This window comes from Pelophylax lessonae, assembly GCF_965119305.1.
Source record: "Pelophylax lessonae genome assembly, chromosome: 5".
Classification (NCBI taxonomy): domain Eukaryota; kingdom Metazoa; phylum Chordata; class Amphibia; order Anura; family Ranidae; genus Pelophylax; species Pelophylax lessonae.
The window spans coordinates 53,182,764-53,206,068 of record NC_138772.1 but is presented as its reverse complement, the minus strand read 5'-3'; the positions used below and the strand labels follow the sequence as shown (position 1 = coordinate 53,206,068).

The 23,305-nt window shown below is 45.4% G+C and overlaps 1 protein-coding gene across 1 annotated transcript in view; it reads left to right on the top strand.

Annotated features, from left to right (window-relative positions):
- VPS50 (VPS50 subunit of EARP/GARPII complex) overlaps window positions 1-23,305 on the top strand; it is a 428,941-nt gene that overhangs the window by 122,296 nt on the left and 283,340 nt on the right. Inside the window, exons 7-9 of the mRNA XM_082258038.1 lie at window positions 6,162-6,279; window positions 6,366-6,401; window positions 21,253-21,335. Coding sequence (XP_082114164.1) covers window positions 6,162-6,279; window positions 6,366-6,401; window positions 21,253-21,335 — 237 coding nt within the window. The remainder of the gene's footprint in view (window positions 1-6,161; window positions 6,280-6,365; window positions 6,402-21,252; window positions 21,336-23,305) is intronic.

Here is a 23,305-nt window from a genome sequence, read left to right as displayed (position 1 = left end):
GCGACTTGTCAACCTGACAAGTCGCGGTCGGTCGCGGTCCATTGAGTAGTACAGGACCCATTCTAATAGGAGCGACACAAGTCGCTCCGACTTAGAAAAAGGGTCCTGTACTACTTTGGGGCGACTTTGGAGCGACTTGCATAGACTTCCATTATGTGAAGTCCCTGCAAGTCGCACCAAAGTCGCGGTGCACGCAACTTCACAGGTCGCCCCCCGAAGTCGTGTCGCCTCAGTGTGAACCGGTGTTGTAAAATTTTGTCGGACCCGTGAAAAAATCGGACCTCGTCACTTCCGGTTATGGGAGTCTCAAGTGCGCATGCGCACAAGACATTATCTTGGTTTGGTAAACTTATAACACAGAGCGGCCAGTTGAATGAGAGGAGGCGGGGCTGAGGTGGGACGGAAGACACCGCCGCGTCATCTGCAGAGCTGAATAGAGGAGGCGGGACGGAGGTGCGGCCGTGTAATAAATGCAGGACTTTAGCGACTCCTTCTGTTTTATTATCTTTACTAATTATCGTATTATTTATCCTTAGGATTTCATTACATTTAGTATTTCTTATTTTGTATTATAGAAATACTAAATGTAATGAAATCCGAAGGATAAATAATACGATAATTACTAAAGATAATAAAACAGAAGGAGTCGCTTAAGCCCTGCATATATTACACGGCCGCACCTCCGTCCAGCCTCCTCCGCCAGCTCTGCATATGTGCCTCCCTCCCTGATGTCTCGATGACGCGGCGGTGTCCTCCGTCGCACCTCAGCCCCGCCTTCTCTCAATCAGCTGTCCGCTCTCTGTTATAATTTTTCCAAACCTCGAAAAATGTCTTCTGCGCATGCGCACGGACGACTCCTATCAGCTGTTTTGTGATGCTCTGTCACCGGAAGTGACGAGGTCCGATTTTTTTTCACGGGTCCGAGAAAATTTTAGAACACCGGCTCTAAAGCACATATATCAATGTAGCACCTCTACACCCTCTAACATACTTGGCAAACTAATAAATATCCCACAAGTAACAAGAGAAACTTTCTCATCAAAGAGTAATAGACAGGCCCATTGTGTCTATCTAACTAAACCATATTGCAGCAATCGTATGTAGAGCATTGCAAGAGAGATACGTATGTTTCTCAAACAAAATATATTTATCCACTTTGGATTCCCACTCATCTACTGATGGTGGAGTAGAGGATACCTATCGTGGAGCAATCAGTTTGAGTGCAATAAAAAGAGATCTTAGAACTGCAGCAATTAACTTCGAGCGCCGGTTCACATATATGCAATGACAGATGTCGCATGTGATTCGTAGTGCACTGCTCTACAAATCCCATGCGATGTCTGTGCGATGCAAGTTCAGCCATACAGATTGTATGGCTGAATTTGCATCGGATTCAGACCCAACTCACACAGGACCCTTTTTGGGTCCGCATCGGATTGCATGGGTGTTAACGCCTATGCGATCCGATTCATGCGATTATGCGAACTGATCTGGGGGTGTCGTTAACTTTGTATTGACACCCGCAGCGGTTTGCATATGGCGAGTTGAATGAGATGCGGGAACACGCAGTGGATTCGCAGTGTTCTCGCATCACATGTCTGAATCGGGACTAAGTCCAATGTATTGGAATCAACATATCCCAGAATACATAAAATGGGGTCAAGGGTTAGGGAAATACCATATGAATTATTTAAAGTTGAAATAACCCCCTGCCAGTAATGCCTAAGCTTTGGACATCTCCACAGTAAATATGAGATTACCATGTGGATGGCCACATCTAGAACAGTGTGTGAACTCCCTGCAGCCTATGCAAAAATTCTGGTGCGCGATACACTCTATGCAAAATAAAGAGCTGTGTTACTCTATGGGATGGAGAAAATGAAATAATCTGAATATTCTGCAGCACCTCGTCCCAAAGCTCATGGAAGAGGGGACCGAGATCCTCCTCCCATCTGTGCCTACATGGAAGAGGAAACTTAAGAAGAAATTTTGACAACTGTGTTTATGCCAAAGAGATGAGCCCCCTAGTAGCCTCAGCACAGGCAAGTACATCAAACAAAGAGGCATTGAGGCAAAGGAGGTGGATGGAATCAAGCCCTCTGCATGAAGTGCATGACGTTTTTGTAAATATTGATAGAACCATGGCTTTCTCTTACGTCCTCCGACAGTCGCCGCCATCTTCATATTCGTCACAATGGGGTATTAGACAGCAAAGTCTAATACCCCATTGTGACGAATATGAAGATGGCGGCGACTGTCGGAGGACACAGAGAAAGGAATTTTACAGGTAAGATTTTACAAAAATTCAGTTTTCTCTTACGTCCTCCGACAGTCGCCGCCATCTTCATATTCGTCACAATGGGGTATTAGACTTTGCTGTCTAATACCCCATTGTGACGAATATGAAGATGGCGGCGACTGTCGGAGGACTCAGAAAGGAATTTTACAGGTAAGATTTTACAAAAAATCAGTTTTTCCAAGTTAAACTCCGAACGCAATTGTTGAAAAGATTTTAGGGTTCCATCAAAATAAAGCTGAGACAGATCTGTGATTCCTGCTCTTTCCCATCTCAAAAAGCCTTCCAGCCAAGAAAGTTCCACCAAATGTATCATTGGACCAAAGTGGAGTATATCCGATGTATCCAACGATTTCCAAAAGAGTTTAAACTGTTAGCCACACCTTATGCATCAAATTTAATGTAAGATGTGCAGATTGCACTTTAGGGACAGTAGGAGTGTCTATCATCTGTAATGGATTTTTACCTTTCTACATCTTCCTCTTGACAATACCCTACAGATTCTTTATGGGGTTTAGGTCAGGCGAGTTTGCTGGCAGGCATCCCAACCTGTAAAAACGAATTTCAGTGAGATGGCAAACTCATTTCAGGGAGTTGGCACCCCGCGGCACCACGCCCTTCCTGCACCGCTTCGCGCCCCCCCGCACTAATTTAACACAACTAGAGGATGCTCAAATGAAATGGTGGAATCCATATACAGAGGTTTACTTCTTCTGAGAGATATTAAAGGAACACTCTAACCACCATGACAACTTCAGTGATTTGATTTTTTTGCACGATGGTACCGCGATTCGGCAGGCGGAAATCACGGCAACATCGCACGGCGTTTGGGGTGCTATTGCAAATCACGGGCAATGCACAGGCGTCCCGCGATTTGCGATGATTTCCGGATCGTGGGCAGAATCGCGGTGATTCTGCCTGCGATCTCTACGCTGACATGTGAACGGAGCCTTATGCACATATCTTTTCTACTTATTTTGCCTACTGCTGGCGGGTCCTGCTGGCACTTCGCCTCTGACAGAGCCTGAACAATACAGGAAGCAGCGGCTCTGTCGGCTCTGTCACTGACTGCAGATATCCTAAGTCTCCCGCAGCAGCCGGGAGATCGCACGGCACTTGCAGGTGTCCGTGAGCTGACGGCCAAAGGCAGGAGACTCCTGCAAGTCGTGGGAGACTTGGGATGTCTGCACTGGCCAATCAAGCATAGTGATACCATGATCAGTAAACCCAGTATTGGTAGTTTTGGCAGTGTGGACAGGTGGCAAGTTCGGCTGGAAAATTAAATCAGCATCTCCATAAAGCTGGTCAGCAGAGGGAAGCATGAAGTGCTCTAGAATCTCCTGGTAGAGGGCTGCGCTGACTTTGGAATTGATAAAACACAGTGGACCAACACCAGCAGATGACATGGCTCCCCAAATCATCACTGACTGTGGAAACTTCACACTGGACCTCATGTAACTTGGATTCTATGCCTCTCCACTCTTCCTCTAGACTCTGGGACCCTGATTTCCAAATGAAATGCAAAATTTTCCAGTCTGTGATGATGTTGTGCTGACTGCTTGCAAAACATTTTCAAATGGCAGATTAACTTTCTTTGAAGTCTGTCTAAGCTAAAAAAGGAATGTATTGTTGCTTACCAGTCTTTGGATTGGGTGGCAGCGTTTATTTTTTTTCTAGACCAAGTACACTTTTGAAAGTACAGTTAAATCCCTGTGGACCTTGATGGAAAACTGTTATCCTTGAAACCTTTTGTGCACTGAACTTTTATTGCAAACAATGTTATTTTAAATGATATAAAACCAAATATATAATATATTGCAGCTTACCAATCGTTCAATGTGGTGGCTGCATTTAGTTTTCCTTTTTTAGGGATTTTTCCCCCCCCCCTCTTTTCATCTGGTGATCTTGCCAGTAATACACCACCTGTACTAGAGTACCCTCACTCTGGATGAAGGAGTAGCAGAGACACTTTTGGACTGCAGCTTTGTCTGGCATTGAGTGTATACTAGCAGCTTTAAATATACTAACAAATTGAAGCCAAACTCCAGCTCACAGTTTTGTAATAGTTTACAGTAACAGCTTTGTTCCTTTTTAGGATTAGGCCCCTTTCACACAGGCGGACCGTTCAGATCCGCCTGTCCGTTTTTTTGGCGGATCTGAACGGTCCCCCCATGCATTCCTATGGGGCATCGGATGGCAGCAGAGACATGTCCGCTGACATCCGACCCAATCCGATCCGTCAAATCTGGACAGATAGAAACCCTATTTTCCATCCGTCCAGCGGATGGGATCGGATGAGAACGGACCAATGGTCCGTTCCAATCCGATTTCCCCCATAGAGATGCATGGGGAACTGAGAGCTGTGTCTCCGCACACAGCACGGAGACACAGCTGTCCTCCTGCTGCTCAGCGGGGGATCGGCGGCTCGATCCCCCGCTGAGAAAAACTGAATCTGTCCGACGGACGGATAGTGTGAAAGGGGCCTTAACCACTTTACCACCGGAGGATTTTGCTGTCTTCCGTCCAGGCCACTTTTTGCGATTCGGCGCTGTGCGACTTCAACTGACAATTGCGCGGTCGTGCGACGCCGTACCCAAACGAAATTTACGTCCTTTTTTTCCCACAAACAGAACTTTCTTTTGCTGGTATTTGATCACCTGTGCGATTTTTACTTTTTGCGCTATAAACAAAAAAAGAGCGTTTATTTTGAAAAAAGAACAATATTTTTAACATTTTTTTATATGAAATTCCCCCCAAAAAAGATGTAAAAACCAATTTTTTTAAAAATTTTTGGCCAATTTGTTTTCTGCTACCTATGTTTGGTAAAAAAAAATCGCAATAAGCGTATTTTGATTGGTTTGCGCAAAAGTTATTGCGTTTACTAACAAAGGGAAAGATTTCTGTCATTTTTCGTGTTTTTTTTTTTAACGTGTAATGGCGGCGATCTGCGATTTTTTTTTTTTTTGTGGGACTGCGACATTGCGGCGGACAGATCGGACCCTTGACTGACATTTTTGACACTTTTGGGGGTACCAGTGACATTACTGCAGTAATCAGTGCTATATATATGCACTGTTACTGTAAAAATGACACTGGCAGGGAAGGGGTTAATTTTATTGGAGAGGGAGGGGTTAATGTATGCCTGGTGCTTACTGACGTGTGTGGGGGGAGGTGACTGTGTGAGTCATGGACAGATCGGATGTCCAGCTATGCTGAACACTCCGATCTGTCACTCCCTGTCACTATGGAGATCCGCCCGCTGTGTTTACCCGAAAGATCGGGTAAAGATGAAAGTGCCTTCTGTGGTGACGTCTCTGGAGGGCTATGTTTTCAACAAAGTCTGTCATAATGTGCTAGTATGTGATGCATACTAGCACATTATGACTTAATTTGCCCAGTACCTATTTTTTTTTTTCTTTTCTTTTTTTTCTTTATGATGCCGTTTACTACCGCTTTAACTTTTCAAACTGCCTTTTATAATCTTCCCCCCCTCTTTCTACAAATGAGATGAAAGGGGGAGGTGTTGGTAGACCAAATCAGGCAAAGAGCCTAGGGGGTCAGTGCTGCTGCTCCTCAATGCTGATTGAATTGTTGTCACCCTAAGTGTTATTGGCATGATCACCAGGTAAAAATTAAGGGGGGAAAAAAAGTCTGGAAAAAAAAAATCAGCTGCCACACTTAAGGACTGGTAAGATGCCATATATGACATTATTTGTTTTTTGGTTTGAATACACTTTATTTATAAACTTGTTCTGTAGTTCTATACTTCTTACATAATTGCAGCATTTTATGTTCTTTGTCATTTTGGTGTCCCCTTATCTTATGGCATTACTGTAACCTGGGATTATTTTTACTATTTTTGTAGACACCTAAATACGGCAAAGGAAGGATTTACAGAAGCCAGTCTAGGACTTCTGGCAAACCAGAGGAAACGTCAGCTATTGATTGGCCTGCTAAAGTCTCTGAGAACAATTAAAACCCTGGTAATGCCCACTGAACACTGATCATTGTTTTCTGTGCCTTTACCGTTGTACAATGCCTGACCTTTCATTTTCTTTTCTTCATTCAGCAAAGAACTGATGTACGCCTCAGTGAGATGCTGGAGGTAAATACAGTGAATTTTTTTTTCTGGAATTTATTGTGAATCTATGGGATGAAATTAACCATTTCGCTGCCAGAACAGTTTTTGCTTCTTTTTTTTTTGCAAACGTTTAATCACTTTAGCCCCGGAAGATTTTGCTGCTCAAAGACCAGGCCCTATTTTGCGATTCAGCACTGTGTGACTTTAATGGACAATTGCGCGGTCGTGTGACTCTGTACCCAAACGAAATTGACATCCTTTTTTCCCCACAGAGCTTTCTTTTGGTGGTATTTGATCACCTGTGCGATTTTTTTATTTTTTTTGCGCTATAAAGAAAAAAGCGACAATTTTGAAAAAATAATATTTTTCAAAATTTTTTATATGAAATTCTCAAAAAAAAAAAACTTAAAAATCAAAATCTTTTAACATTTTAGGCCAATTTGTTTTCCTGCTACATATTTTTGGGAAAAAAAAATCGCAATAAGTGTATTTTGATTGGTTTGCGCAAAAGTTATTGCATTTACTAACTACGGGAAAGATTTATGTCATTTTTATTGTTGTTTTTTTTTTTTTTTTTTTTTTAACGTGTAATGGCGGCGATCTGCGTTTTTTTTTTTTTTTAACGGGACTGCGACATTGCGGCAGATAGATCGGACCCTCTGACTGACATTTTTGACACTTTTGGGGGTATCAGTGACATTACTACAGTAATCAGTGCTATAAATATGCACTGTTACTGTAAAAATGACACTGGCAGGGAAGGGGTTAAGTGTGTCCCTAGGGGCGTGATTCTAACTGTGGAGGGGCGTGACTTGTGATGTAATCACAGAGACATGCGATCCTACATAGCAGGATCGCATAGCCTCTGTGATTACTTTAGTGAGAATGACAGACGGCTGTGTTTACATCAGCCGTCTGTCCTTCTCTCACTGCAGAGGGAGATTGCGAGTAGCTGCAGAGGGAGATTGGAGCCGCCGGGCACACGCACTGACTCCCCAGCCGACGAGCGGGGGCGAGAGCGATCGCCCTGTCGCTCCTCCCAGGCTAGCGCCGTACATGTACAGCATTTTGCCTGGGAGCGTACAACTTGCGGGCTGTCGGCAAGTGGTTAAAAAATTATTTTCAGCCTAAAGATTACACAAAACCCCCAAACATTATATATTTTCTGAAGACAAACACCCTAGAGAATAAAATAGTGGTGGTTCCAATTTCATACATCACACCTTATTACCGCAAATGTCTAGGGAACACAAAATTTCAGTAAAAAGCACATTAAACTGAATTTTAGGGAAAAAAAAAACGCCATAAACGACCCAACTTTTTGGTAAAATAAAAAGAGGAGGTTGCACCAAGTAAATGGATACTCCACATATCCAACCTTAGATTTGTGTGCACCCGTGAAATGGTGACAAACTACAGTACACTATACTTTCTATAGGTGACGCTTCAAAGGCCCCCTGTAGGTATCCGTTTAGTGTTGCGGAGGAGGTCTGGTATTAGAATTATTGCCCTCCCTCCCGCAGATCACATTGCAAAACATCCTTTCCCGGCTAAGTGAGCCGAGGAAACTGAGAGTTTGACCCGGAAGTGACGTCAGAGGGTGTACGAGTGATCGGGCAGCTGCGGAGCCACCCAAATGCTCTCACCTGGCAGGCATGAAGAGTCTGCCTGTCAATTTCACACAAATATCCTGGTAGATGCAGCCACCAGATTGTGCGTTTAATTCCCTCACTGTCAAGTCAGTAAGGACCTGCTAGAAAAAGGGTTAAAGCATATTTTTGGGAGAATTCTGGCCTTTTTAAAAATTGCCATCTTTAATATGGATTTTTTAAAAGGCTCCTCTTTCTCCTTATTGGAGGTAAACTCCCCCCCCCCCCCCGTGGTTTTTTGATCTAATGGCATTAAAGTGTAATTAAAGACAAAACTGTTCTTTTTATTTATTTATTTTTTAAATTTTGGATAGAGTTGAGAGGGATTAGAACACCTGCCCCTTTTTACGGTTGTCTGTGTCCCCGTTAGGGAGATTCACCCTCTTTTTTTATTTACCTATTTACGATTAGCAGCGAACATGAGAGTATGAGAAAATCCCAAGTTATCTGAACACTGGTAGAGGAGAGTTCTTGTGACACACCAGATTTTCCTCACTTTCAAGGGATTTCCTCTCACTTCCTGTTTTGGCTGTGAGACAGGAAGTGAATGGTAATCTCCCCAATGGGACACAGATGGCAGAAAAAAAAAAACTGGCGAGAGTTATAACCCTCCCTTACTGTACCTAAAAATATGTTTTTCATTTAGTTGCATTTTAAGGCCTTTTGACACGTGCGAATGAAGCTGTTGTTGATTACATGTAGGAATCCCAGCTGGGGTTCCCGGCAAGTAAATGCAGGAGGAAGCCACATTGAAATCGCTGCCGCTTGCATGTAATAGCTCATTTATTACCAGCAGGTGATCGGCTCTGGACACAGTCTCCATCCAGGGCCCGTCACTCGCAGGTGATCTCTCTGTGAGCAATTTACATGCGAGCAGCCGTTATTAACTGCAGGAGTTGCCACCCTCCCATTGATTTAATTGGTGCTACCTCCCGCATCAAATTTATTTCAGGTACTTTTTATAGCACCATTTATTTACACAGCGCTGTACATATATATTGTACATTCACATCAGTCCCTACTCTTAAGGAGCTTACAATCTAAGGTCCCTAACTCACATTCGTACATACACATACTAGGGCCAATTTAGACAGGAGCCAATTACCACTTGCTGACCGCCCTATAGCAATTCTACTGCTACTGGGTGACAGCTGTACGCAGGATCACTTATATATACGTGATCCTGCACAACTGCCAGCAGGGGGAGCGCACGTGCCACCGGAGAGCCACTTCTGCTGTGATTCACAGGAGAAGCAAATCTGCGTGTCCGGGGGACTCAATGTATGCCGAGACCCGCTTGTCCTTAGTAAAAAGCAGAGAACTGAGATATGCCTATGTAAACAAAGCCTTTATCCATTCTGACAGGGGAGAAGGGACGATCCTGTGTCTCTGCAAAGCAGGGGACTAGAATTGATCTCTTCCCCTAGTGAAAGCAGCACACTGTGTACACATAAACACTGGCTAGACACGCAGTTAACTCTTTGATTGCCCTAGATGTTTAACCCCTTCCCAGCCAGTATCATTAGTACAGTGACAGTGCATATTTTTAGTACTGATCACTTTATTAGTGTCACTGTCAAAAATGTGTGCAATTGTCTGCTGCAATATCGGAGTCCCGCTATAAGTCGCTGATCGCCCCCCATTACTAGTATAAAAATTCCATAAATATATCCCATAGTTTGTAGACGCTATAACGTTTCTGTAAACCAATCAACATACGCTTATTGAGATTTTTTACTAAAAATATGTAGCAGAATACATATTGACCTAAATTTATGAACACATTTTATTTTTTGCATTTTTTTATTTATTTTTTATAGCTGAAAGTAAAAAAAAATTGTCAGTATTTTTTTGTTTATAGCGCATAAATTAAAAACTGCAGTGGTGCTCTAATACCACCAAAAGAAAGCTTTTTGTAGGGAAAAAAAAGGACATAAATGTTATTTTGGTACAGCGCCGCACGACCCCCACAATCGTCGGTTGAAGTGACACAGTGCCGTATAGCAAAAAATGGCCTGGTCAGAAAGAGGGGGTACACCTTCTGGAGGTCAAGTGGTTAACTTGCCAGCATGTCTTTGGAGTGTGGGAGGAAAACGGAATGCCCTGAGGAAAACCACGCAGGCATCGGGAGAACATGCAAACGCTAGGCAAGTAGTACTGTGGTTGGAATTCGAACCAATGACCCTGGTGCTGCTAGGGGGGGAAGTGCCAACCACTAAAGCCCCGTACACACGCACAGATCGTCATCATACAAACGTCGGCGGACGAAAGATCTGCCGATTGTACGCGTGTTAGTATGGTGCCTCCGACAGCTGTCTGCACACAATCCGCGGACAAGAGTCTTTCTTGCAAACATAAAAATTTTTGTATGCCGACACCAGAACGGACGATAGTTCGCCAGTCAGTACAGAAATCAGCCGACAGACCGCAGATTTGCAAGACTGGGCATGCTCAGAAAATAAAAAACACAGGGAAAGTTAACCATTACATGACATCACTTCTGCAGTCATCTGAAGTCTGCGGACAAAATTCTTGTGCTGTCCTTGTGCTGTCTTTGCACTTTTCAACAGACACCGACATCCCGGGGAGAAAAGACGAACATTTGTATGACGACGATCTGTGCGTGTGTACGGGGCTTTAGACACTGTGCTGCTGGGAACTGGGAACCCCCACTGCAGTTCTCACCTTTAATTGGTGGCAGACCGCATTCCCAAGGCCAAATTGAGGATTCACACTGTTTTCCCATGACCGAAGGGCCCCAGGCTGTTCTACACCCTCTGACCAAATGGCCATGAGTCCCTACATTCTCAGTAGAGTCCTTCAGTCTTCCATGCTAAATGATGGTGGGCATTATTCAACCCAGTAAATGGAGGGCATCTTGTGGGGAAGAAGAGGTACTCCGTGGGACAGTTCTGGATTGAAAGTAAGTATTGCAGCATGTTTTTTTTTTTTTTTTTTTTATAAATAAAAGGGCCAGGGCACATTTTTGAGAAATAAAAATGTAGCCTTTAGCTGGGCTTTAAAGGGGGATAGTTTTGAGTAAACATTTAGTTGGTTGTAAAATGAAAAGCTTTTAAATTGAGACAGATTTATATTTCTATTAACCAATCCATAATAACAACATTATGACCACTGACGACAAGTAAAGTAAAAATCATAACTATACTTAAAACTTGCTCCTATACCTAAAGTGGTTGTAAACTTCTGACCTGAAATTTAAACAAAGCATATCCATCTATAGTGTGTATTTGTCTCAATCCAGAGCACTAAAGCCCCGTACACACGGGTGGAAATTCGGCCGGGAATTTTCGTCCGACGACCGATCTGCCGATTTTCGGCTTGTTAGTATGATGCTGCCTTTTTCGGCCGAAAAAATCCTGGTGTGCAGGCTATAAAATTTTTTGTCGAACATCAAAACATGTCCGATTTTCGTCTCATTAGTGCAGATTTCGATGGGGAAAAATCTGAAGACTAGGCATGCTCAGAGATGAAAGACACATACAAAGCAATCCAACACATGACATCACTTCTGAAGTAGAATTCTGTCGTGCGGGAAAATTTGTGTGCAGTCTAGAGCACATTCCAACCAACAGACAGCACTCTGGACAAAAGACGGACGACCGGTCGGCGGAAATTCGTTGCGTGTGTACGAGGCTTAAAGCCCCGTACACACGCACAGATTGTTGGCCGTAAATTGTCGGCCAACGTCCGATCGGCCGATTTTCGGCTTGTTAGTGTGATGCTTCCGACAACCAACTGCGACTTTTCGGCCAAAAAAAATCTGGTGTGCATGCTATAAAATTTTTGTTGGCCAGCAACAGAACGGCCGATTTGTTCCTCAGTCAGTACAGATTTCAGCAGACAAAAATCAGATGAGCAAGACTGGGCATGCTCAGAGAAGAAAAAACACACGGAAAGTCAACCATCACATGACATCACTTTTGAAGTTGGTTTTTGTTGGCAAGTCTAGAGCACATTTCAACCAACAAACACTGGACAAAAGACGGCCGATCGGTCGGCCAACAATCTGTGCGTGTGTACGAGGCATTAGTGTCATTTCTGTCTGCTGCCTACTTCCTCTGCTAAACAGCATCTTCTAAAGAGTCACTTCTGAGATGTTTTCCTGACACCGAGGAAAAAAGGTGACAGCAGAGGGACCTCCAGCACACAACCTGTGATTGACATCCTCGGCTCTATTCCTGTGTGCTGTTTGAATTGGGATGTGTTCCTTCCCTCCAGTCAGCTTTCAGAACTCTTCTTACTGAGATCTGCAAAGTGTAGGACACTGCTCCCAGTTTGTTATCCATGTACGTACAGTGTACATTCGGGGCCGGTGCACCAAGTCAACTGACATGAATGGGACTGCCTGTGCTGGAATGCATGGAACCCTTGTGCATCCCAGTGCGGGTAAACACGCCCTCACATGGCCATTCAATGTAGTATGTCTGTGTGAAGAAGGCCTAAAAAGACTATAGTTTGCCTTAGAATTTATATTTGTATTTCCTCTAAAGATTAATGTTTCTCTTACGTCCTCCGACAGTCGCCGCCTCTTCATATTCGTCACATATGGGGTATTAGACTTTGCTCCGAAGGAGTAGCTAGGCAACAGAATATGTTAACAATAAAGCTTTAACATATCCCACCCTCAAGGGGTGGTCCCCTCAGTCAATACCCTCCTACTTCCTGCAACCATATCCCAGTTTTAATGTCTAGCTTGTCAGGAGTGGCTGGCTCTCTCTGTGCTGGGACTTTTTGTCCCAGACTCTTTCTTCTTTTTAATATTTTATTTGAGTTTTTTCTCTACCTTTACTTAGCTGTTGTTTTTGTCACCATTTTCTTGTAGCCTCCATAGGCTTACATAGAGCGCCCTGGCAGCATCACTTCCTTTTTCCTGGAACACCGGTCGAGGCAGCAGCAGCAGCGGGGTCTCCTCAGGTTTTATCCTTCTATTCCTGTTGTCCATTGCCTGTATTCAGTCTGTATATTCCCTGTGGGGGTCTCATTGTGCCTGAGTGTGTGCGGTGGGCTGCGCTTACCGCGCTTGCTGAAAGGGGGCAGTTAACCCTTGGTTGTCTGGCGTACAGGGGCAATGGATTCTCAGGAGGGCAAGTTTCCCACAGTATTGGTGGAAAGCCAGGGGACCGCTGTTTCCCCCCCAGGGGGGGATTTAGCCACTATTGTGGCTGGCCTTGCTGCCCAGGTGCAAATGCTGGTGGCTGCTCAATCTACTAAACGGCCCAGAGTTACTCTGTCCTCCGATTCTGAGGGTGAAGGTGATGGGGCTGTTCTGGCAGGGACCCCCCTATCGGGGTCCCGCTCCTCTCTTGATCTGAGGTAGAGGCTGAGGTTGAGGGGGTTGATAATTCTCCCCCTGGCTCGCCTGAAGAGCTTGCAATCATGGATGAGTTGATTGCTTCCATTAAGCAGACGCTACGTTTGCAGGACGAAGTGTGTCCCCCCGCTGCCTTGGCGGCTTATGGGACGCAGAGAAAACGCAGGACGCCGCAGGTTTTTCCCTGCAATGCTGATTTTCAGCGCGCTGTAAAGGATCAATGGCGCGATCTGCGCAAACCTTTTGCGGTACCAAGTAAATTCAAGCTGCGTTATCCTTTCTCCCCTGCCACTGATGAACGGTGGTGTGTGCCTCCACCAGTGGATCATGCAATTGCGGTTTTGAACAAAGCCACTGCGATTCCTGCAGAGGGATCCCCTGTTTTCCGTGATGCCACGGATAGGAGACTGGAGTCTCTTGCCCGTCATACTTATTCTGTTACGGGTTCTATGCTTAAGGCTCTATTTGCTTCTCTTATGGCGGCCCAGGCGATCGCAAGTTGGACGCAGATGCTTAGGCGCGTCCTAGTGGCCGATTCGGCCTCGGCGGCGACCCTGGACATGGTGGATCAGATCCACCAGGGTGTCATGTATCTGTGTGATGCGGACCTGGACATGATTCCGTTGGCTGCACGTGTGCACAGCGTGGCGGTGTTGTCTCGCCGCCTGGTTTGGTTGAAATGTTGGTCGGTGGACCAATCTTCACGTAAAACCTTAGCCAATCTCCCTTATGATGGGTCTCGCCTTTTTGGGGAGTCCCTGGATGTGTTGATTAAGGGGATCACCGGGGGTAAGAGCACTCTCTTGCCCCATTTCCCCAAGGCTAAGGGGGCTTCTGGGAAGAAGCATGCGAATGCCAATCCGGACCTGCGGCCCATAACAGTTCGGCCTGAAGGGGCGCCCTCACCCAGTATTGGGGTGGGGGGACGCTTGCTCGGTTTTCTTCAACCCTGGTTGGCCCGTGTGCGGGACAGATGGGTTCTGGAAATCGTTCGATCTGGTTACAAGATCGAGTTTCTCTCTCGGCCAGAGAGCAGATTTTTTCCCTCAAATCTACAACTGTCTCCAGAGCGCCTGCGGGATCTGCACCTGGCGGTGCGGGACCTGAGGGCTCAGGGAGTGGTGGTTCCGGTGCCTCATCGGGACAGATTTCGGGGGTTTTATTCCAATCTGTTCACCGTGCCCAGAAAGGAGGGCAAGGTTCGTCCAATTCTGGACTTGAAAGCTCTGAACCGCTCTGTGCGGGTTCGCAAGTTCCGCATGGAATCCCTGCGCTCGGTGGTGGCTGCCCTGGTTCCGGGGGAATTCATGGCCTCCATCGATTTGAAGGATGCGTATCTTCACATCCCCATATTTGAGGGTCATCAGAGATACCTTCGATTTGCCATTGCGGAGGATCACTACCAGTTCGTGGCGTTGCCCTTCGGGCTCGCCTCGGCTCCGCGGGTCTTCACCAAGGTGCTTGCACCGGTTCTGGCATTATTGAGGGCCCAGGGCATTTCTGTCCTGGGGTATCTGGACGACATTCTGATTCGGTCTGCGACCAGTCAGGGTCTGGAGAAGGACCTGTCTGTCACGATGCAAACTCTGCAGGAGTTCGGTTGGACGATAAATGTTCCAAAGTCGACACTGAGTCCGTCGGTTCGTCTTCCCTATCTGGGAATGATACTGGACTCGGTGCAGGCGAAGGTCTTCCTGCCGGAAGACAAACTCAGGACTCTTCAGGAGGAAGTCAGGTCCCTCAGGGACGTTCCGAACTCGTCTCTGCGGACGTGTATGAGGTGTCTGGGATTGATGGTCTCGGCTTTCGAGGCGATTCCTTTCGCGCAGTTTCACACGCGGGGTCTCCAGGCGGAGATCTTGTCCAAGTGGGACGGGCGACCTCAATCTCTGGATCTTCAGATCTCGTTGAGTCATCGCACCAGGGAAAACCTTCTGTGGTGGCTCCAGTCCCCGTTGGTGTCCGGGGGCAAGTCGTTTCGTCCGATCTCGTGGACGATAATCACCACGGATGCCAGCCTGTCGGGCTGGGGTGGTGTTCTGGGCGTTCTGTCCGCCCAGGGGACCTGGTCGGAGGGGGAGTCTTCCCTCCCGATCAACATTCTGGAATTGCGTGCGATAAGGCTCTGTCTTCATCGCTGGACGGACCGGCTGCAGGGCTACCCGGTTCGGGTACAGACGGACAATGCCACGGCGGTGGCCTACATCAACCACCAAGGGGGCACCAGGAGTGCCCGAGCGGCTCGAGAAGTGGCCGACATTCTGTCTTGGGCCGAGACTCATGTCCCGGCGATAACGGCGGTTCACATTCCGGGAGTGGAGAACTGGCAGGCGGACTATCTGAGTCGCCAGACCCTGGATCAGGGGGAATGGTCTCTCCATCCGGCTGTCTTCCAGATGTTGTGCGCGAAGTGGGGTCTTCCAGATGTGGACCTGTTCGCGTCTCGCCTCAACTACAAGGTGAAGAGGTTCGTGGCAAGGACGCGCGACCCTCGGGCAGACGCGTCGGACGCGTTAGTGGCCCCGTGGCATCAGTACAGGCTGATGTACGCGTTTCCACCGATTCAGTTGCTGTCCCGGTTCCTTCGCAGGTTACACTCGGAACGCAGCACGGTGATTCTTGTGGCGCCGGACTGGCCTCGCCGGTCCTGGTACGCAGACCTCGTGAATCTGGCGGTCGACGCCCCCTGGCGTCTGCCTCTTCGGGACGATCTACTGTCTCAAGGACCGATTTACCATCCTGCTTTACAGTCGCTGGCTTTGACGGCCTGGCTGTTGAGACCGAGGCCCTGAAGGAGAAGGGTCTCTCTCCAGAGGTTGTTCATACCTTGATCAACGCGAGGAAGTCTTCCTCGGGAAAGGTTTATTACCGTACTTGGAAGGCCTATTTTGCCTGGTGTGAGTCCAGGGGGTTTTCACCCCGCACGTACTCGGTTTCCCGTGTGCTGTCTTTCCTTCAGACGGGTGTCGATCAGCGTTTGGCGCTGGCTACGATAAAGGGTCAGGTGTCTGCGCTGGCCGTTCTGTTTCAACGCCCCGTGGCTTCCAACTCCTTGGTTGGCACTTTTATTCAGGGTGTGCGGCATCTGGTTCCTCCTAGGAGGGATCCTTTGCCCCCTTGGGACTTGAATCTCGTCCTATCTGTGTTACAACGTGCTCCTTTTGAACAGATCAGGGAGGTCTCGTTGTCTATGTTGTCCAAAAAGGTCGCCTTTTTGGTGGCGATCACTTCGGCTCGCAGAGTGTCGGAACTGGCGGCTTTGTCCTGCAAGTCTCCGTACCTGGTTGTTCATTTGGATAAGGTGGTCTTGCGACCTAATCCTTCCTTTCTGCCGAAACGAGTTTCGGAATTCCATCTTAACGAGGATATTGTTTTGCCTTCGTTGTGCACGAAGCCTAAACATCCAAAGGAGGTGAGATTGCATTCTCTGGATGTTGTTCGGGCGATTAGGGTTTACCTTAAATCGACTGAGTCTTTTCGAAAGACGGACTCCTTGTTTGTTCTTCCAGAGGGTCCTCGGAAGGGCATGGCGGGTTCCGCCTCTACCATTGCCAAATGGATCAGGCAGACCATTGAACAGGCCTATGCCTTGCAGGGGAAGGTTCCCCCTGTGCCTGTGAAGGCGCACTCTACTAGATCTCTGAGTGCGTCTTGGGCCTGTCGTCATGGGGCTTCTGTAGCCCAGGTGTGTAAGGCGGCGACTTGGTCGACCGTACACACTTTCACAAAATTCTACAAAGTAGATGTTCAGGCATCGGCGGATGCTTCCTTTGGCCGCAAGGTTCTTAGTGCGGCTGTTCCCTAGGGTCCCTTGTTGGGGACTCCTGGCTGTTGGGATAAGTTTTGTATCCCCTGGTTTTTTGTCTTTTCCTGGGTTGTTGCTCCTGTTGAGCACTTATTTTTGCTGTTGCCCAGCTGGTTTCCTTCCTTTGGTAAGGTTCCTTTCTTTGATGTGGAGACTGCGTTGCCTTTCGGCGCGGATGCGTTTCCCACCCCTCATGTTTGCACTGCTTTGGGACGTCCCCATATGTGACGAATATGAAGAGGCGGCGACTGTCGGAGGACGTAAGAGAAAACGGAATTTTTGTAAAATCTTACCTGTAAAATTCCTTTCTCTGAGTCCTCCGACAGTCGCCGCCCCCGCCCCTCTTTTGGGGTTTGAATGTATACTCTACTGCTATTCCACTAAAACTGAGATATGGTTGCAGGAAGTAGGAGGGTATTGACTGAGGGGACCACCCCTTGAGGGTGGGATATGTTAAAGCTTTATTGTTAACATATTCTGTTGCCTAGCTACTCCTTCGGAGCAAAGTCTAATACCCCATATGTGACGAATATGAAGAGGCGGCGACTGTCGGAGGACTCAGAGAAAGGAATTTTACAGGTAAGATTTTACAAAAATTCCGTTTTTTCATAGTCCATTTGTAACTTGCTCTTCAGCTGTTCTCTCCATGAAGTGTTGTCTCAGATGAGCCGGCAGTTTATTGCACTTCTCCAGGACTTAGAGCCTCGCTGTATAAATCATTTCACTCGAGAATCTTGAGTTAAGGCTTTGCTGTTAAAATAATGGTAAAGGGGATTTATTTCTAAGCTGGGTTTTATATGGTTGTGCATTTGAGCTTTATTTGGTTGTGCAGCTTTCACACTGTATTTCAAAGTACCTCAGTGATTAGTTTTTTTCCGTCCCCCTCTCCTTGTTCATCATTCAGTGAAACATACATCCTGGAAAGACTTTGATTCAATTTTTCAGCAGTTTCACTGCAGTATATATAGCCGGGATTGTCATTGACGGATGTGTGATTGTGTACCATGTAGTCCTCCTGTAAATCTACATTGTGATACAGCTTAAAGGAAAACCAGAGTGTACTTTCTGTGAGTGTATATCTTGAGTTATTGTTCCCCATATTTTCCCTAGGATAAGGCTTTCACACATTTTACTTATTTGCTGGGCTGTCATTTTAGTACAGCCGTGGCCAAAAGTTTTGAGAATGACACAATTTTTATAAAGTCTGCTGCCTCAGTTTTTATGATGGCAATTAGCACATACCTTAGAATGTTATAATAAGTGATCAGATGAATTGCAATTATTGTAAAGTCCCTCTTTGCAATGAAAATACATTTCATCTCCAAAAAAAAAAACACATTTCCACTGCATTTCAGCCCTGCTGCAAAAGGACCAGGTGACATCTCAGTGATTCTTTCATTAACACAGGTGTCAGTGTTGACAAGGACAAGGCTGGAAATCACTCTAATGCTGATTGAGTTAGAATAACAGTCTGGAAGATTTAAAAGGAGGTGGGTGCTTGAAATCTTTGCTCTTCCTCTAGCTTTGGTTATCTGCAAGGAAACACGTGCAGTCATCATTGCTTTGCACAAAAAGGGATTCACAGATAAGGATTTTGCTGCTACTAAAATTGCACCTAACTCAACCATTTATCGGATCATCAAGAACTTCAAGGTGAGAAGTTCAGTTGTTGTAAAGAAGGCTTCAGGGCGCCCAGGAAAGTGCAACAAGTGCCAGGACTGTCTCCTACAGTTGATTCAGTTACGGGATCAGAGCACCACCAGTGCAGAGCTTGCTCAGGAATTGCAGCAGCCAGGTGTGAGTACATCTGCACGCACAGTGAGGAGAATACTTTTGAAGGATGGCCTGGTGTCAAGAAGGGCAGCAAAAAAGCCACTTGTCTCCAGGAAAAACATCACGGACACACTGATATTCTGAAAAAGGTACAGGGATTGGACTGTTAAAGACTGGGGTAAAGTAATTTTCTCTGATGAATCCCCTTTCCGATTGTTTGGGGCATCCCGAAAAAACCTTGTCCGGAGAAGAAAAGGTGAGCGCTACCATCAGTCCTGTGTCATGCCAATAGTAAAGCATCCTGAGACCGTTCATGGGTGGGGTTGCTTCTCTGCCAAGGGAGTGGGCTCACTCACAATTTTGCCTAAGAACACAATCATGAATAAAGAATGGTACAAAAACATCCTCCTAGAGCAACTTCTCCCAACCATCCAAGAACAGTTTGGTGAGGAACAATGCCTTTTCCAGCATGATGAAGCACCTTGCCATAAGGCAAAAGTGATAACCAAGTGGCTCGGGGAACAAAAAATGTAAATTTTGGGTCCATGGATAAGAAACTCCCCAGACCTTAACCCCATGGAGAACTTGTGGTCAATCCTCAAAAGGCGGGGGAACAAAAAAACCCCCACAAATTCAGACAAACTCTAAGCATTGATTATGCAAGAATGGGCTGCCATCAGTCAGGAGTTGATTAACAGGATGCCCGGACGTATTGCAGAGATCTTGAAAAAGAAGGGTCAACACTGCAAATATTGACTCTTTGCATAAACTTCATGTAATTGCTAATAAAAGCCTTTGACACTTATGAAATGCATGTAATTCTACTTCAGTATACCATAGGAACATCTGACAAAGGGATCTAAAAACACTGAAGCAGCAGACGTTGTGAAAATTTAATATTTGTGTCATTCTCAAAACTTTTGGCCACAGCTGTAGTGAAAGTGAACTCCAACAACAAAATAAAATGCTGAAAAATATTTGTTAATCTATTCAGCGAGTCTAATATTTTATATAATTCCATGCCATGGCATAGCCAGGCAGGTGACAGCACTACTTCCTGTTTCAACTTGGCACTACCTGCTATGAGAAATAACAAACAAAAACAAAAATTCTCAGCTCAACCTACCAACCAGCCTGCAACAAACCAAATTGTTTTAACAGTTCACATTAAAAACAGGGGTTTAGTTAGCATGTACACTCACTACTTTACATTGTAGCAAAGTGTCATTTCTTCAGTGTTGTCACATGAAAAGATATAATAAAATATTTTAAAAAATGTGAGGGGCGTACTCATTTTTGTGACCTACTGTAATTGTCCTCAGCAATTAGTCTGTCTGTGCTCATTCCTTCATCCCTTCTCCATTGGCATGAGCAGAGAAACTTTTATGACTTGAGCACTTAAAAGAGAAATGGGGCCAAAGCCTTTTTGGCCATACTTCTGTGGGCCACAGGAGTGCTAAAGCTCTCTGTCAGCTGACATCACAGGGCAGGTCCAGTCTCTGCAGGGATCCCTGCAATCGGATCCAATTAGATGCCTGACCGGCAGTTGGCTCTGCCTCTCTGTGCACTTTGAGAGGCTGAGCCAGCCTCTTCCGCTCCCTCCATAGCCCAAGGCTCCAGTGAGCGCTGGAGGGGCAGAGCAAAGAGCCAGTGACTGACTGGTCTCTGAAGACTGACAACTGAGCAATCAGTGGTCTTTGCTCAGTTCTCGGTGTGGAGGCAGCAGGGGACAGATACAGCATCAGATCGATCCTGCATCTAAGTAGGTTAGCATAATTGTTTACTTTTTTAGAAACTTGCACTTCTTCTTTCAAGTCTTAGGTTTAAGCTGGTCCAGAAGACATTTTGACAGTTGGAATGAGTGTGCATTCATGTCCAACCATTCTTTAAAGCCGGGTACACACAGATCGGAATTCAGCTGGTTCAGCAGTAACGGGATGATATTTTGTACCTGGGAAATCCCCATCTGTTCAACAGATGCTGATCTAATGACCGGCTTCTGTATAAAACTGTCTTGCTTGAAAACCAGCATTCAATCAGCTCTTGCAGCCAATGGCTGCAATGCTGATCTGTGTATTATGACAGGGGAGAGTCCCCCCTGACAGAAAACAATAGCACATCAGGAGAGAGCGGAGAGATCCCTGCATCCACTTTGCGTGCATACAGGGATCTGTAATATTTTTTTTTTTTCTTCTCTTTAACCTGCGGGTTTAGTGACAAAAAACTTTGCATGTATACCGAGCTAAATGTCTAGAGGCAGATAAATGTCACATTGCTGTGAAGGATCTTGATAGCTTTATGGTGTTGTCATTGTAGGAGGAAGATTACCCTGGAGCTATTCAACTATGTTTGGAGTGTCAGAAAGCAGCAAGTACTTTTAAACACTACAGCTGTATAAGGTAAGGGTTTCTTTTTAGGTTCACCAGTACTTGTAGGTGTATTAAAGTAGATGGGGTTGATCAGATGAGCAGGTTGTAGATGCACATTGTGTTTTATTGCCACGTTTATTGTTGCAGCAGAGAACTTGCAGGCCAAAGCAACTGGCTTATTCAAAATGAAAAAAACAAACCTGAAATGCAGTTCAGCGTGGTTATTTTCTAAACAGAGAAGCATACTTTGCATTTACTTAAGTATTACACTATGTGGAGTATTTTTTATTTCTTGCACTCCACGGCATATCCTGAGTTATGTTAGATGAGTTGGATGACTTGGGAGTCTCTGCTAAATATTATAGAAAGTTATGTTTGAATAGTTCTAGTACATTTTTGGGCTTCATATGAAGATTGTCCTCTTCCATAATGTCGGTCTCTCTTTTTAATTGAGTGTTTGCTGACCACTCTTATTAGGAGGTCACAGGCATTCTGATAAGCTTTGCATGAGTGAATGAACGCGCACATTGTATAATAATAACTGTAGGTGGCCACCAATAAATATCAAATGCTATTATAGGAGAGTTAACCACTAAGCATACAATTGTGATTAGAGATGCGGTAGTTTCACATTCGGAGCATAGAACCATCCTAATTCCAAATTTAAATGTCCCGTTCCTCTCATTTGTATTGATTCATAAAGGGGCATATGATTTCAAACCCTCAAGTTATTTAGAGTAGACATGATTGTATTGGTCCTATAGAGATATTCCTGTTTGCAGTTACGCAATTTCCTTTCCAAGATGTCCCACTATAACACTGGGCTCATTTATACTCTGGACCAGGATTATTCCAAACTCATGTGTTGAAACACCAGGTCATACATTCCTGTGAGAGGGAGGTAACATAAGCATACAGATATGAAGATACTCTAATATTTATGGGCTGGATCCCTTTTTGTGTTGCCTCAGTCTTATTCCTTCTATTAGCCCATTGTTCTAGTGTGACGTTTTGGAAAGCGGTATTTTTCATGCAATTTTCTGATTGAAGGAGCTAGTATGACTCTGAAACGCGTTGGGCATGTTTCTCGGCATGTACAATTTATGTGAAGTATACAGATTATTGTATTGTAAGACCCTATGCCTTTTTTGGATATTTTATGCATGTACAATTTTGTCATTTTTAAATGATCATAGAATAAAACTATATTTTATGATATAATTATTATTTAAGCCTTTAAAGTCCCATACCAATGGGGGGATTCTGCCTTTGTTCATATTCTGATTGTGTGTACTAGGCTTTAATAGAAGTTTGTTCTTGTCCTGAAGGATACAGGGTGTGTACCTGATTTCCCGGGAGGATGTTTGTATACCTGTACAGTAAAACCTTGGATTGAGAGTAATCTGGTCTGAGAGTGTTTTGCAGGACAAGCAAAATGTTTTAATATAAATTTTGACTTGATAAAGATTTGATGTCTTGATATACAAGAAGCACCATGTCACAACTGAGTGCAAAAGAGAAGTGTAGCAATATGGTTCCATTTAATGAAGGTACAACATTTAGCGACTCACATGGTTGATGAATAAATCTAAGTATGCAGGCATCCGGGTTAAAGCTGTCCACATAGACCGTCCTCCGCATCGCCATCAATGTCATCCCTTCCTCGCTGCGCTCCACGAGCACTTCAAGGCTCACTTTCAGATCACTCTACTGCAGGGTAGTCTTCCCGGGCACGATTGCAGACTGTCAGCGGTAAAAGCCGGCAGCGCAGAGGACGGTCTATGTGGACAGCTTTACCCCGGATGCCTGCATACTTAGATGTGCCTCTTTTAACCACTTCAGCCCGGAAGGTTTTACCCCCTTAATGACCAGGCCATTTTTGGGATTCGACACTGCGTTATTTTAACAGAAAATTGCACGGTTCTGCGACGCTGTAACATCGCGCAAACAGAATCGCAGGATGCATGACACACAAAAAGGTACAGGAGCTTCTTTTGTGC